The 16,503-nt window shown below is 50.2% G+C and overlaps 1 protein-coding gene across 8 annotated transcripts in view; it reads left to right on the top strand.

The window, feature by feature from the left end:
* The window catches only part of GPR68 (G protein-coupled receptor 68), a 32,144-nt gene extending 21,082 nt beyond the window's left edge, over positions 1 to 11,062 (top strand). For 4 of the 8 annotated variants that reach the window (XM_055361234.2, XM_055361244.2, XM_019009998.4 and 1 more), the window contains exon 2: positions 8,419 to 11,062. In XM_055361234.2, the coding sequence (XP_055217209.1) occupies positions 8,518 to 9,645 (1,128 nt within the window). In that variant the 5' untranslated portion in view covers positions 8,419 to 8,517 and the 3' untranslated portion in view covers positions 9,646 to 11,062. The other 4 variants (XM_063698121.1, XM_055361235.2, XM_055361231.2 and 1 more) reach the window with 4 other exon arrangements.
* The last annotated feature ends 5,441 nt before the right edge of the window (positions 11,063 to 16,503 follow it).

Genomic DNA, 16,503 nt, shown 5'->3' with positions numbered 1-16,503 from the left:
TATTTATGCGCCAGCTGGAATCCAGCATTTAGGCACCTCCGCCTTCTGACTTGGGACATGCAAGAGACTCCTAGCTTAGTCAGAGAGGCCTTTCCTTCCTGTTGGGAGCTTAATTTCTCTTGGTCATTAAAGTCCTCAGAGACCTCTATGCTGATTTGCATTTGCTAAAGATTTGCTTTCAGGCGTTGAGTCACTCTATAGTTTTTCTCAATTTCTTAGCTGGGTAATAAAGTGTTATTTTGATTCTTTTCTCCAATGCCTTCCCAAACTACGGACTGGCCACGTGGCTGGTTTTCCTCAGTGGGCGTTGAAAACATGGTTGACCTGCTAAAGCATAGTCCAGGTGAAGGGGGCCAGCCCAGGACCAAGCCTGGTGGCCATTGCTGCAGCATCTGTGAGGACTGGAGCTTGGCTGAGCTGGGGGCTTGAGGGTGGTGGTTCTGGGATGATCATGATAGTCAGCACAGCATGAAGGAAAGTATGGACCAGTCCGAGTTCCAGACCTGGCCTGCCGCATCTCAACTGCAGAGACTTCAGAAGGTTGGTTCATCTCTCTGAGCCTCAGTTTCTTTATCTGTAAAGTGGGAGCTGATGAGAGTGGTGTTGAAAGAGAGAACAGACATTCAGAAACTTGCCTGGCAAGTGCAGGGCCCTCGACAGATGTGGCTTAGTTCTTCTCTACATCTACGTTTTTCCATTTATGGAATATTTTTGCATCCACTGTGTTCTTTGATTTTTGAGGAGGAAGGTTCCCGTGGAGATGAGGTAGAGGGCAAGTCAGAGTTTCCATCTGGGGGTGCCTGTCCTCAGGGAACAGTAGAAGGGAAGGCACTGGTGAAAAATCAGGACCCTCAGACCAGCTCAGGCAGGCTGAGCAGAGAGGGGACCACGGTGATTCCTCCTCCTCACTTTCCTGTTTCTATTAATGATATCCTCACTGTCCCAGCACCCAGCCTCAACCCCCCACCATTTACCTATCCATTCACTCACCCACTCACCTACTCACCTATCCACCCACCCATAATCCATCTGCCACCCATTCCCTCATCCATCTATCCATCTTCCCCTCACCCGTGCGTCCATTTACACATTCACCCATCCACTTATCCACCCACCCACCCACCCACCCTTCCATCAGCTCACCTATCCACCCACCCATACATCCATCTGTCCACCCATTCACTCATCCCTCTATCCCTCTACCCCTCACCCATGCATCCATTTACACATTCACCCATCCACTTATCCATCCACCCACCCATCTATCCACTCACCTCTCCAGCTGCCCATATATCCATCTGTCCAGCCATCCAGTCATCCATCTATCTGGCTACCCCTATCCCTCCATTTACTCATTCACCCTCCCACCTCTCCACCATCCATCCAACAAATAATTTTGGGGAGGCTATAAGGACCAGGCACCAAGAAAAATCTCCAATTTGCCCCTGGTTGTTCCCCACCTCCCTTGTAATTACTTGCCAGTTCTACAGCTTCACACTGTTTCCTCTCTCGCCCTGCCTACCTCTTATTTAGATCCAGTCACACCAACCTACTTTCAGTTCCGCAGAGCTGCCCCTTCTCTTCCTCTTGCATTTCGTCTGTTTCCACACATTTTCCACAGGTAGAAACTCTCCTCTGCTTGGGCAGCACTTCCTCTTTCTCCTGATCTTACTGTAACTGCCGATGCTCAGGAAGGCCTTTCCTGACAGGGTGAGGCCCCCAGCCATGAATCCTCACAAAATCCTGCGCTCTCTTTGTGAGCTTGTTTCACTTATCTTCTCTCCTCCGCCTTAAGACTAAAAACCACTTGTTACTAGGGGCCAGTGTCCAGTGTTGTGCCTTCCATATAATAGACACTCGGTGAGTATTTGCTGTATGAATGAATACTTGGGTGGATGGATGGATGAATGGATGATGGATACTTGAATGGATGGATGAACAGATGGATGGATGGGTGGATGATTGGAGAACCATGGAAGCATTTGCAGCAGGGTGTGACTGGGTTAGATTTCTGTTTAGAGGATGGCTTTGAGGATAGTAAGATGGAGACAGGAAGCAGCCCAGGAGGAGGCTGTTGGGAAGGAGCTCTTGACCAAGCCCATCTAGGGTGCTGGCAAGAGAGCTGAAGAGGAGGAGATGGATGTAGGAAATACTTAGAGTTGAAAATGGTAGAACTTGGAAATTAACTGGACGCTGTGGATGAAGATGTGGGTGAAAGCTGAAGGCCAGCCATTGACATGAGTGATTGGGTAGGTGAGGAGGCCCCTTCCAAGAACAGGGCAGTGGAGAAAATGATGAACCCAGCGTGGGCCTCACTGAGCGTGTCCTGTGAGTGGCAGGAAGCCGGTTATGCCTTCATCCTGGGAAAGACCTGGGAGTCATCAGAGTGTAGATGGGGTTGAAACCACAGAGAAGCAGCCATCCCACAGGGAGTGCACAGGGAATAAAAAGGGCAAACCGTGTTTAATGTGTGTGGCAGAGAGGCCCACTGCACCCACCATACACTGCCTTGCATGATAGTGATTTGTGCATGGGACATTCCTGTCTTTTGAGCTTGGAGGTTCCTTGAGACTGGGAGCCATTTCTTGCATTTTGTTTTGAGATGGGGGGTCTCACTCTGTCACCCAGGCTGGAGTACAGTGGCACGAACATGGCTCACTGCGGCCTTCACCTCCTGGGCTCAAGCGATCCTCCCACTTCAGCCTTCTGATTAGCTGGGACTATAGGTGTGCACCACCATGCTTTGCTAATTTTTAAATTTTATGTAGAGACAGAGTCTTGCTGTGTTGCCCAGGCTGGTCTTGAATGTTGCGGGAAGTCAGGGACCCTGAATGGAGGGACCGGCTGAAGCCATGGCAGAAGAACATAAATTGTGAAGATTTCATGGACATTTATTAGTTCCCCAAATTAATACTTTTATAATTTCTTATGCCTGTCTTTACTGCAATCTCTGAACATAAATTGTGAAGATATCATGGACATTTATCACTTCCCTCATCAATACTCTTATGATTTCCAATGCCTGTCAATCTCTTAATCCCATCATCTTCGTAAGCTGAGGATGTATGTTGCCTCAGGACCCTGTGATAATTGCGTTAACTGCACAAATTGTTCGTAAAGCATGTGTGTTTAAACAATATGAAATCTGGGCACCTTGAAAGAAGAACAGGATAAAGCGATGTTCAGGGAACAAGGGAGATAACCATTAGGTCTGGCTGCCTGAGAGCTGGGTGGAACAGAGCCATATTTCTCTTCTTTCAAAAGTGTATAGGAGAAATATCGCTGAATTCTTTTTCTCAGCAAGGAACAGCCCTGAGAAAGAGAATGCATACCCAGGGGTAGGTGTCTAAAATGGCTGCTCTGGGAATGTCTGTCTTATACGGTTGCAGATAAGAGATGAAATAAGCCCCAGTCTCCCATAGCGCTCCCAGGCTGATTAGGATGAGGAAATTCCCGCCTAATAAATTTTGATCAGACTGGTTGTCTGCTCTCAAACTCTGTCTCCTGATAAGATGTTATCAATGACAATATGTGCCCAGTGGGACATGAAACTTCATTAGCATTTTTAATTTCACCTCGGTCCTGTGATTTTGCCCTGCCTCCATTTGCCTTGTGATATTTTATTACCTTGTAAAGCATGTGATCTCTGTGACCCACACCCTATTCGTACACTCCCTCCCCTTTGAAAATCACTAATAAAAACTTGCTGGTTTTGTGGCTTGAGGGGCATCATGGAACCTGCCAACATGTGATGTCTCCCCCGGACACCCAGCTTTAAAATTTGTCTCTTTTGTACTCTTTCCCTTTATTTCTCAGACTGGCCAACACTTAGGGAAACAGAAAAGAACCTACGTGAAATTACGTTAAATTATCGGGGGTGATTCCCCTGATACTTGAACCCCTGGGCTCAAGCGATCCTCTCGCCTCAGCTGGTGCTGAGATTACAGGCGTGAGCCATCACACCCGGCCCATTTCTTGTTGACCTCTAGGTCCTCCATGTCTAGCTTGGTGCTGTGAACATCCGAGATGCTCTACACACACTTGTGCAGTGAAAGCCAGGGTACTGGATAGTTCAAGCTGCTTCATCTGTCTGACCTTGGTTTTCTCATCTCTAAAATGGACACATCTCTAAATGGCTGTTTTTAAAACTGGACAAGAGAACAGAAGTGAAAAGCTCTGTAAACTGTAAAGTATTTTGCAAATAAAAGGTGTAAGTGCTCAGGTTTAATTGCTTTTTCTTGGGGCCTTGAATCAGCCGGGAGACATCCCAAGGGCTGCGACCTGGTTGTGCCCACAAGGTCCTGCTGGATCACATTCCCCTGCCAGCTTCCTCTGTTTCCCTGCCTTGGGAGCTCTTGTAGGGCATGCACTCAGGAGCTGAACCCTGGACCTTCCAGACTCTCCTAGCACCTTGCTACTCAAAGTGTGGTCCATGGGCTGGCAGCATCCGCATCACCTGGCAGCTTGTTTGAAATGTAAAATTCCTGAGCCCCAGCCCAGACTCACTGAGTCTGAAACTCTGGAGGTGAGGCTTAGCGATCTGTCATAACAAATTCCCCAGGGGATTCTGAAGCACCTAAATTCAAGCACTGCAGCATTAGAATACCAAAACCCTCTTTTCTCTCCAAAATGAACGTAGGAGGTGCTTTCATCTAAACGGAGTAAATGTTTCTTCTTTGTTCTTTAGGCTTGAATGTTTCTGACTTTGGTTGCCAGAATTAGCTTATTGTTGGCCTAGGGAAGAGGAAGCACCACCCTACATGTATATACACCCACCACTCGTAAACCATAGCCTGATGACGCTCAGTGAATTTCCAAGATGACTGGTTGTGTTTTCATGGGGGCTTCATTTGCCATTTGGGGGGAGCCTGGGGGCCTGTGCTTTTATGAATGGATTTTATCTTCCTGCGGGCAGATTTTGTGTGGACTGTGGAGAATCTGAAGTAAATTCGGAAACCGGAACAGCCCTGGATAGGGGACCATTTGGGCACACGAGCTGCTGTGGATTTCCTCATATGTAAGCCTGGCAAAGGATTTGGCCCCATAGGTGTGAGCCTGCAATTCAGGGACAGGAGGGCTGGCAAGAGGAGGGTGACTAGGGCTGAATTCTGATTCACTGGGCTGTGGGAAGAGTTTTGGGATCACGGACTTCAGCTGTTCCTTCTCCCCTTTTTCTCACCACCAAAACATACAAATGAAAACAAACAAACAAACAAACCACAAACCCACCGTTGTGTATTGCCGGTGGAAATGTAAGATGGTGCAGCCACTATGGAAAACGGTAGGGTGGTTCCTCAAAAAATTAAAAATAGAACTAACATATGATCCAGCAGTTCCAATTCTGAGTATATACCCAAAAGAACTAAAAGTGGGAACTTGAACAGATCTTTGTTCACTCATGTTCATAGCAGCTTCATTCACAATAGCCAAAAGATAAAAACAATCCCAATGTCCATCAATGCATGGATAAACCAAATGTGGGCTGTGCATACTGTGGACTATTATTCAGCCTTAAAAAGGCAGGAAATTCTGACATGTGCTACAACATAGATGAATCTTGAAGACATTATACTAAGTCAAATAAGCCAGACACAAAAGGACAAATACTGTCTGATTCCATTTATATGAGGTACCTAGAATAGTCAAGTTCATAGAGACAGAAATGGTGGTTGCTAGGGGCTGGGGAGTTATTAATTTTGCAAGATGAAAAGAGTTCTGGAGATGGAGGGTGGTGATGGTTGCACAACAGTGTCGATATACTTAATGCATTTGAAAGTGGCTAAAATGGGCTGGGTGCGGTGGCTCATGCCTCTAATCCCAGCACCTTGGGAGGCCGAGGTGAGTGGATCACCTGAGGTGGGGAGTTCGAGGCCAGCCTGACCAACATGGAGAAACCCCGTCTCTGCTAAAAATACAAAATTAGCCAGGCGTGGTGGCGCATGCCTGTAATCCAACTACTCAGGAGGCTGAGGCAGGAGACTCGCTTGAACTTGGGAGGAGGAGGTTGCAGTGAGCTGAGATTGCACCATTGCACTCTAGCCTGGGTAACAAGAGTAAAACTCCATCTAAAAAAAAAAAAAAAGTGGCTAAAATGGTAAATGTTATTTTATGTGTGTTTTACCACAACGAAAACAAGAAGCAACTCCCTCCACCACCATCACTGGAATTCTAGGCCAGTGCCCTGAAGAGGACGGAAGAGGTGAGTCAGAGACTGGGAGTCCCTGTTTTCTGGGAACTGAGAGGTTGGGAGCTGAGTCTCAGGCAGAGACTGTACGTGGCAGGGATGTGGAGCAAGGAGACCTGGATTCTAGCAGCAATGCTTCCAACCTCAGGCTGGCTTCAGGCAAGTCACTTGCCCTTTAGAACCATAGTTTCCTCACCTGGAAGGTGGGAAGTGTCGTTCACCTATTCATCCAATAAGTTCTTTTTTGTTTTTGAGACCGAGTCTTGCTCTGTTACTCAGGCCGGGGTGCAGTGGCATGATCTCAGCTCACTGCAACCTCTGCTTCCCAGGTTCAAGTGATTCTCATGCCTCAGCCTCCTGAGTAGCTGGACTACAGGTGCCTGCCATAAAACCTGGCTAATTTTTGCATTTTTAGTAGAGACGGGGTTTCATCATGTTGGCCAGGCTGGTCTCGAACTCCTGACCTCAGGTGATCCACCTGCCTCTTCCTCCCAAAGTGCTGGGATTACAGGTGTAAGCCACTGCGCCCAACCAAAACATTGTATTCTATCTTGCTCAAACTTATTCATATATCTGGAATCTTCTTTGTTAAATTCTCAATAAGAACTTCTTTTTTTTTTGAGATGGAGTCTCACTCTGTCACCCAGGTTGGAGTGCAGTGCTGCGATCTCGGCTTACCGCAAGCTCTGCCTCCCAGGTTCAAGTGATTCTCGTGCCTTAGCCTCCCGAGTAGCTGGGATTACAGGAGTCCACCAGCATGCCCAGCTAATTTTCAGTAGCGACAGAGTTTTGCCACATTGGCCAGGCTGGTCTCAAACTCCTGATCTTAAGTGATCTGCCCACCTTAGCCTCCCAAAATGCTGGGATTATGGGTGTGAGCCACTGCACCCAGCCAATAAATAGGAACTTTTCACTAATTCCAGTAAGATTATAATCTCCTACTCCTCCTCTTTGCTTCTGGAAAAACAATGCCCTGTGTTTGCATACCCATCATTTGATCTGGCCCTGATACTGATCCCCAAGGGCAAGTGTTTTTATCTCCATTTGACAGGTGAGGAAACCTAGGCTGAGACAAGGTAAGTGACTTGCAGTCTGTACGTGGCTGGCCCTGGCCTGGCGCTCATGTCCTGGGGCCTTGGTCCAGAGCTTTCCCGGAGCTCCATGGAGGAGAGGAGAGGTAGCTCTTGCTGGATGAACACCCAGGAGTCCAGGCTGTGCTTGCGGGAAACTGGGTTTTTGTTTCTTGCCAGAACGCGGTAAAATGTGGACAAGGTTGGGCCTCTTCTGATGCTATCTGGAGAGGTCCCCATGAGGGGCAGTGGCCTCAGTGTAAATGGACTTAAGTAGTACATTCCTGTGAGCAAGTAGGACAAATGTGAATGCCGCCTATTGCTGTGGATGAAGGTGGCCGGTGCTGTCACGTGTGGGTTAGAACTGATCTTTGCCCCAAGTCTCCCTGGGAGAGCAGGCTCAGGGTAGACACATGCTCATAAGAACCTCTAGCCTTACTTGCTACACCAAGGGAGCAGGAAAATATATAAAGGATAGGCAATAAATAGACAAAGCCAGGGAATGGGGAGGGGACATGTAAGCTACCCTGCAGCATCTTGGTATGTGACCCATTCGGATATATTCTTTTTTTTTCTATTGACACAGAGTCTCCCCCTGTCACTCAGGCTGGAATAGAGTGGTACGATCTTGGGTCACTGCAACCTCCGCCTCCCACGTTCAAACGAATCTCCTGCTTCAGCCTCCCGAGTAGCTGGGATTACAGGTGCATGCCACCATGCCCAGCTAATTTTTGTATTTTTAGTAGAGACAGGGTTTTGCCATGTTGGCCAGGCTGTTCTCGAACTCCTGACCTCAAGTGATCTGCCCACCTTGGCCTCCCAAAGTGCTGGGAATACAGGTGTGAGCCACCTCGCCTGGGGCTCCCATTCAGATCTATTCTTCTTATTTATTTATTTATTTATTTATAGAGACAAGGGCTTGCCATGTTGCCCAGGCTGGTCTTGAACTCTTGAGCTCGAGCGATCCTCACCTCCCAAAGTGCTGGGCTTACAGGTGTAAGCCATCATGTCCAGCCCTTCAGATATTCTAGTTGAATTGGAGTTGGTGGGCTAGTACAGCTTCTAAATTAAATGAGTAAAGGATTTAGAACGGGGCCTGACACACAGTAGGTGCTACATACATGTGAGCTACTATTATAAACCTTTCCTGCCTCTGACTTTCAGGGTCTTGCCCACCACCAGCGATGCCCAGCCCTTGGTAGAGCTTGAACCACCGTCTATAAACAGGATGGCGGTGGAGAGACAGGCCCAGTCCCTGAGCCCATGAGGAGTGTGGCCCCTTCAGGCCCAAAGATGGGGAACATCACTGCAGACAACTCCTCGATGAGCTGTACCATCGACCATACCATCCACCAGACGCTGGCCCCGGTGGTCTATGTTACCGTGCTGGTGGTGGGCTTCCCGGCCAACTGCCTGTCCCTCTACTTCGGCTACCTGCAGATCAAGGCCCGGAACGAGCTGGGCGTGTACCTGTGCAACCTGACGGTGGCCGACCTCTTCTACATCTGCTCGCTGCCCTTCTGGCTGCAGTACGTGCTGCAGCACGACAACTGGTCTCACGGCGACCTGTCCTGCCAGGTGTGCGGCATCCTCCTGTACGAGAACATCTACATCAGCGTGGGCTTCCTCTGCTGCATCTCCGTGGACCGCTACCTGGCTGTGGCCCATCCCTTCCGCTTCCACCAGTTCCGGACCCTGAAGGCGGCCGTCGGCGTCAGCGTGGTCATCTGGGCCAAGGAGCTGCTGACCAGCATCTACTTCCTGATGCACGAGGAGGTCATCGAGGACGAGAACCAGCACCGCGTGTGCTTTGAGCACTACCCCATCCAGGCATGGCAGCGCGCCATCAACTACTACCGCTTCCTGGTGGGCTTCCTCTTCCCCATCTGCCTGCTGCTGGCGTCCTACCAGGGCATCCTGCGCGCCGTGCGCCGGAGCCACGGCACCCAGAAGAGCCGCAAGGACCAGATCCAGCGGCTGGTGCTCAGCACCGTGGTCATCTTCCTGGCCTGCTTCCTGCCTTACCACGTGTTGCTGCTGGTGCGCAGCGTCTGGGAGGCCAGCTGCGACTTCGCCAAGGGCGTTTTCAACGCCTACCACTTCTCCCTCCTGCTCACCAGCTTCAACTGCGTCGCCGACCCCGTGCTCTACTGCTTCGTCAGCGAGACCACCCACCGGGACCTGGCCCGCCTCCGCGGGGCCTGCCTGGCCTTCCTCACCTGCTCCAGGACCGGCCGGGCCAGGGAGGCCTACCCGCTGGGTGCCCCCGAGGCCTCCGGGAAAAGCGGGGCCCAGGGTGAGGAGCCCGAGCTGTTGACCAAGCTCCACCCGGCCTTCCAGACCCCTAACTCGCCAGGGTCGGGCGGGTCCCCCACGGGCAGGTTGGCCTAGCCTGGGTCCTCCGCGGGTGGCTCCACGTGAGGCCTGAGCCTTCAGCCCACGGGCCTCAGGGCCTGCCGCCTCCTGCTTCCCTCGCTGCGGAGGCAGGGAAGCCCCTGTAACTCCGGAAGCCTGCTCTCGCTTGCTGAGCCCGCTGGGACCGCCGAGGGTGGGAATAAGCCCCCGTTGGCTCATGGGAATAAGCCGTGTCCTCTGCCGCGGCTGCGATGTGGCCAGGCTGGGGCTGCTGGTCGGGGGAAGACAGTGAACTGCGCTCCGTGGCCTGCTTCCTGCAGAGTTTGTGCATGGGGAGTGTGAGGACATGGAGGGTGGGAGGCTGGGCGTTCAGCTGCCAGGGCCTTCCAATGCCACCGTTGTCACAGACGATGCCTGTGCAAATGTCCCGGTGGGATCAGCACTGCAGCCCACCCACAACAGGGTGGGAAGGGAAGACTGGAGGGGGAAGGAAGGCAGGAGGGGGAAGGAAGAAAGAGGGGGAAGGAAAGAAAGAGGGGGAAGGAAAGGAGGAAGGGGAGAAGGAAGGGAGGAGGAGAGAAGGAAGGTAGGGGGTGTTGGGTTGGGAGAATTGAGGGAGTTATAGGCAGAGGAGGACCCTAGCTCCAGCCGTAAGAACTGGGAGAGCCGCCTGCTGCTCCAGAAGACCTGCCCACCTCCACAGAAATGCTAGCCCTTCAGACCTTCTGGTCAGTGAACTGGGACCAGCTCTGACTAAGGATGCCCTCCATGGCCTGGGACTCGAGTTCTTCAGAACCAAGAGGCTAACTGGGCTTCCTCCAAGAAGGGACCAGGGGCTAGAAGCAGAAGTTGGCATCAGCAAACATTTCTGGAATCTACCAAAGGGAGGCCCAGGCAGAACCCCTTCCTCAGTCTCCCTTCCCCTCTTCCCCCCAGCCTCGAAGAGGTTGATCCTTTGTGCTGTGTCTCTTAGCCCTTTCATCAGGGATGCCCAGAGGCAACAGCCCAGGCTGGAGGTGCCCCAGGGAAGGGTGCTCACAGTGGTCCCAGGGCTACACTTGGCTTTGACTGCACAGCCCCTGCTCAAATCCTTGTGGAGGGTGTCCGATGACTTGAGGAGGTTCTCTTCCCCTTCCTAGAGGAGGAAGTGACCAAGTTTGAAGGCAGCAGAAATGGCCACACAGCCAAGAGCCCATGCAACTCAGTCCAGGATTTTACTGGGTCAGTGACATTGGTGGAAGCCTCCATGCCTCCTCATTCCACAGCACTTCCTCCTATGTTGACCTTAAACACTGGCTTCCCACTGATACAGACTGGGATGAGCTGAGGGCAGTCTCATTTACTATCAAGAGTTGTATTTTTGTATTGTCCTTTTTGCCAAGTCTACATGTGTTGACTCTGTAATGGATTTATGTAGCCCACTTCAGTCTGCAAATAAAGCAAAGTAACTGGACACCTTGGGAGTATGCTGCAGTCCTTATGGGGTAAGGGAGTCTTCAACACCAGGGGGTCTAGAGGGCCCTTGAAGAACCAAAGGAGTCAGGAAAGGGCAGAGGTTGACCTTCTCAGAGCAAACTCAAGCAGAGCGATTAGGGGATTTGCACTTGATTACCCAGCAAATGGTCAAGAAGGACACAGCCCTCGAGTGAAGTAGAGCCTTCTCTCCCTCCACTTGAGATTCATGAAGTGCCACCCAGTTCTTCAGTGTGGTGTTGCAAATTCGCTCTGTGGTTTAACTTGGCCAACTCCCTTTTGAGGACAGAGCCCAGTCATGTGGTTCGGAGAATATCACCCACTCTGTCCTTGGCCGCATGACCCCTTGTACCTGCTGGGTAGCTGCTCCCCACAGTGAGGGAGGGCTCCATCAGACCACCCCCTCCTCACTAGAGAAGAAGGGCCTGTTGCATTCATCTCTGTGGGGCTGTCCTCAGTGACGGGGCTTTGTTTGGAGAGGCCCACATTTGCTGACCTGCCTCTTTAGGCTGGAGCATCTTCTCAACAGTGGCATATGCCATGTTTATCACTGAGGATTAACTGCATCATATTAAAATGTAAATTTGATCTTGGTCACTTAATCCCTCTCTGCGTCAGGCTCCTAGAGTCCTGGAGTGTTCCAGAAGAGTAGATCCTTCTTCTAAACAGATTAAGTAAGGACAATATTGGGGATTATGACTCCTTTTCTCTCCTGAGAGGATGGGTGGAAGAAAAAGTCCATCTGGTTTGGAAGGTGACAGAAGCCATTAGGATTTATTTCTTATTCACCAGAGTTGTTTAGTCAGATGAGGGCTCATCTTCCTGTTTACACACAGGGCTCATCTCCCTGTTACACACACTGGTCTGTGGGTTGGCCAGACAAGGGTGGGAGAAATTTTCGGCACGAAATACATCCCCATCTGCTGCTTTCCTCTGGCTGGTCCAACCAAAAGAGAGCCAAACTCTGACCCTCTTGGCTCGTTGCTTTTCTGAAAAAGCCACTTCTTGTAGCTGGTGATCCTGAAGCCTCCATTCCTGGAATTCATCTGACAAGACAGTAGTCTCTGATGATACTATGATTTGAATGTCCCCTCCAAAACTCATGCTGAAATTTCATTGCCATTGTAACTATGTGAAGAGGTGGGACCTTTAAGAGGTATTAGGTCATGGGTTAATGCTGTTATGGTGGGAGAGAGTTTGTTATTGGGGAGTTCAGCTCCCCTTTTTTCTCTCTTCAGAGCTCGCTTGCCTTTCTGCTTTCTGCCAGGAGATGACCCTGCCAGATGCTGGCACCATGCTCTTGGACTTCCCAGTCTCTAGACCCATAAACCAAAGAAATGTCCGTTCTTTATAAATAACCTAGTCCGTGGTATTCTGTTATAGCCATAGAAAATGGGCTAAGACAGATGGCATTAATCCTGAGGTTATAATGGTGCCCAGTGCTCTGGGGAAATGTTGGGATTTCAATCCCATTTGCTTTAATTCAACAACTTTCAGAAGAATACTGCTAAATTACACGTTAGATATTAGTGCTGGCATATACCAGAGAGGTCATAATATTCAGTTCCCTCTCCATGAAGTCTCCCCTCTGCATTCCCCAAAAACGATAGTCCAGTCTGTCTACAAACACCACCAATGACAACTCACTACTACCCAAGACAACTAATTTCAGGGTTAGGCAGAAAACTTCATGCAAAGTCCAACGAGAGGCTGCTTTCTGGCAAGTCTTTCCCAAAGTGATGGCAGTGATTCAGGATCCTCCCATCACCAGAGTCCATCATCTTGGGGTCTTCCCTTTTCACCCACACAGGTAAGGGGATGCAGCAAAAAGAGAATCTCACAGGGGTTTTTGGCCAAGTGTGGAAATGGCGGATATCCCTGCTACTTACATTCCATTGGTCAGATCCCAGTCATGTGGCCTCAACCTAACTGCAAGGGAGGCTGGGAAAGGTAGTTTTCCTATGGATGCAAGAAAAAGAGGCAGAATTGGTGAATATCTGGCCAATCTCTGACAGGCAGCTCTTCAAGCCACCTCAACTTAACAGGTTTTTTGTTTTGTTTTGAGACAGAGCCTTGCTCTGTCACCCAGGCTGGAGTGCAGTGGCACAGTCTTGGCTCACTGCAACCTCTGCTTCTCAAGTTCAACCAATTCTCCTGCCTCAGCCTCCCAAGTAGCTGGGATTACAGGCGTGTGCCACCACAGCCAGCTAATTTTCGTATTTTTAGTAGAGAAGAGAGTTTCGCCATGTTGGCCAGGCTGGTCTCAAACTCCTGGCCTCAAGTGATCCACCTGCCTTGGCCTCCCCAGGATTACAGGCATAAGCCACCACATCCAGCCCTAAACTTAAGAGGTTTTAAGCACCCACCCCTCTGTACCTTCATCTAAACAAAATCCACTTCTTCAAATGCGATGCCTGGAATGTGAAGTGAGACCAAGTCTGTCTGACCTGCCCCATGGAGAACAGGCCCATTTTTTCTCTGCTTCTTTACTTCTGGTGAGAAATCTTATTGCTGACACACATTGAGTTTATGTGAATTGCTGGTAAGCCACATCCTCCTCTCCACCTTGCCTAGAGGCAGTGGTTTTTTGAATCTAAGAGTTAGACCTCATTGTGCAGCCAGTGGAAGCCACAGGGAGTGGGCAGGATGTAGCAGAATGCAGTGGGCTGGACCAAGTCGGGGCTGGTGGTCAGCAAAGCCCGTGCAATGAGGGGCAAGGAACAACCTCAGAGGAATGCCTTTCCCTGCTGAGTGATGGAGGGGCCAGAGGACCTCCAGGAGACTAAGGAGCCCTGACCTGCTTAGCTGGCTCACTTGTCTTTGATCCACCTCCTGCAGGGTCTGTGTGGCTCATTCTCCCCTCAAGGTGCCAAGGTCTCCAGCCTGCCCTTGTTATCCATGGAGCATCCTATGCACTGTTCACCATGATTACCTCCCCTCAATGTTCTTGGAAATGCCCAGTGATGCTCCTATGTCCCACAAATCCATTCTGGTTGGCACCAGGCCCATATCTCGCCTTAAATCACACCATCATTCCCTGCATGTCATCTCCTATCTCCCTGTAACCAGCTTCTCCAGGCTGCAGCCACACTCACCATGGCCACCCCATGGATACAGGTGCTTCCTCAAAGCACAGTCAAGGCTAGGATAAAAGAGCAAAGCTGAGCAAAACTTTACTAAAGGTCTGAGCAGGAATCCTACAGTGGAATGGACAAGCATCAAAACTGGATCCTGGAATGCAGAGCTCCTGTGGTCCTTGGGCTGGGCCCTGCTAAGGGGTCTTCTCCCTTGCATCAGAGCCCCTGATGTGGGACACAGGCCTGCCTCTCCCTGTAGCGGGGTCAGGGGTTGGATGTGTCACTGAGTCTAGGACCCTTATTCTCAGCTTTCTCCGGGCTCAACCTGGTGTCAGCCTCTTTCCCAAACAACTGAAATCCTCTCCCCATGAATTTCTGCCCACAGTGAAGATAACTCATTACATGGTTATGCCTCAGACTCCTCCATGCCAGAAGAGAACCCTGCTGTTACTACTGCAAAACCAAAGACCCATTTGTGTCTTCCCCCAAAACATGAGTCAGAAGCGTACTGGCAGCTTTACCATGGTGAGGGCTTCTCTCTTCTAGCCATCAAGATTGCAGAAACGTCGGGGTACACTCTCAACCAGAGGCCCTCGCTACATGGAACTCTGCAGTCCCAAATCAGGGACAAAAATCCTAATTGGAGGACATGTGGTCAGGGAAGCTGCAGAGCTGAGGTGGCTTCACTGAGCCGTGAGATGCCACAGATCCCCATGTGGCTGAGTTGTCAGGATGCTGGAGGTGTCAGCCCTGCTGCCGCACCAGCACTGAGCACAGCCCCTGCCGGTGGGAACTCCCCTAGAATGACAAAGGGAGACCTGGAGAGCCCCAGCCCCAGCGACTTCCGCCCAGGGCTGCATCATGCCCCTGCATAGGGAGAACTGAAGTCAGTCCCAGAACCACTGTGCTACATCCTCACGCTTAACTGCTGTGTGTACAATGCGGGGTTCATTTCTACCCTCTGTGTTCTATTCTCACAACTGTTGCTCCTTAAAGAATGAAACTAGACCTGTTTAAGGAAATGAATGAAAATTAAGCAGGTTCAACAAACATTTGGGGCCATGGCTGCGAAGCTGGACTCCCCTGATCTGGGTGAGTCAGCCGTCACTCAGCAGTGCAACCAGCACAGGATATTGTAAGAGTGTAATGGGACACGGTCAGTGACTCAGTTTCTAATGTTGTTGGGCACTGTGCAGTGGGAGCTTGTGAAAGAGATAAGGGCAAGTGACTGGAGTTGTTCAGGAGGACTCTGAGCCGCCTGAGCACTGGAGGGGCCTGACCCACCCACAGGGTGAGGCTGCCCTCCTATGCAAGAGGTTAAAGGGTCCGGGCTCAGGGGGTGCAGGGGAGCAGACAGAGAGGAGGTGGAATAGTGTTAGGGGTGAGGTGAGGGGCAGCAATGGTGATAAATGTTAGGCTCTTCAAAGGACCTTTTGCCTTAGTAAACAAAATGCTGTTCTTTTGCCTTAGTAAACAAAATGCTGTTTGGAAAAAAAAGCATTTCAAAGGTATAAATATTTTGGTGGTGGTAGGAGTAAATGTTCTGTAAAACCCAAGAACTTTGTAAATATATATTCCACATTTGTACATTTTACCATTTTCTTTTTTTCCTTTCTTGAGACAAGCTCTTGCTCTGTCACCCATGCTGGAGTGCAGTGGTGTGATCACAGCTCACTGCAGCCTCGAACTCCCAGGCTCCAGTGATCCTCCCACCTTAGCCCCATGAGTAGCTGGGACTACCGGCGCCTACCACCATGCCTGGCAAATTTTAAAAACTTTTTTTGTAGAGATGGGATTTCACTATGTTGTCCAAGCTGGTCTCAAACTTCTGGGCTCAAGGGATCCTCCCGCCTCGGCCTTCCAAAGTGTTGAGATCACAGGTGTGAGCCATCATGCACGGCTGCTTGACTATGCCCTAATGATAATAGTACCCCCTCATCCACACGGAATATGTTCCAAGATCCCCAGTGGATAGTACTGAACTCGACTGCTGTCAGTTGGAACACGTTTCTGTTGACGTCTTCCACCCACACATGTAATGCCTTTTCCATCTTCACTGATCACTTACCACACATTGTGGCCAGAATTTTTGCAGCTTGAGGTTTGACAACAAAACTAGCACATATTTCTTTTTCCTTCTCAATTCTTTTTTTCTTTTTTGTTTTGAGACAGAGACTCGCTCTGTCACCCAGGCTGGAGTGCAGTGGCGCAATCTCGGCTTACTGCAACCTCCATCTCCCAGTTTCAAGCGATTCTCCCGTCTCCCGAGTAGCTGGATTATAGACGCCCACCACCATGCCCGGCTAATTTTTTCTATTTTTGGTAGAGATGGGGTTTTGCCATG

Source organism: Gorilla gorilla, chromosome 15, assembly GCF_029281585.2.
Source record: "Gorilla gorilla gorilla isolate KB3781 chromosome 15, NHGRI_mGorGor1-v2.1_pri, whole genome shotgun sequence".
Classification (NCBI taxonomy): Eukaryota; Metazoa; Chordata; class Mammalia; order Primates; family Hominidae; genus Gorilla; species Gorilla gorilla.
The sequence above is the reverse complement of the archived record's forward strand: the minus strand, read 5'-3'. Positions and strand labels throughout refer to the sequence as shown.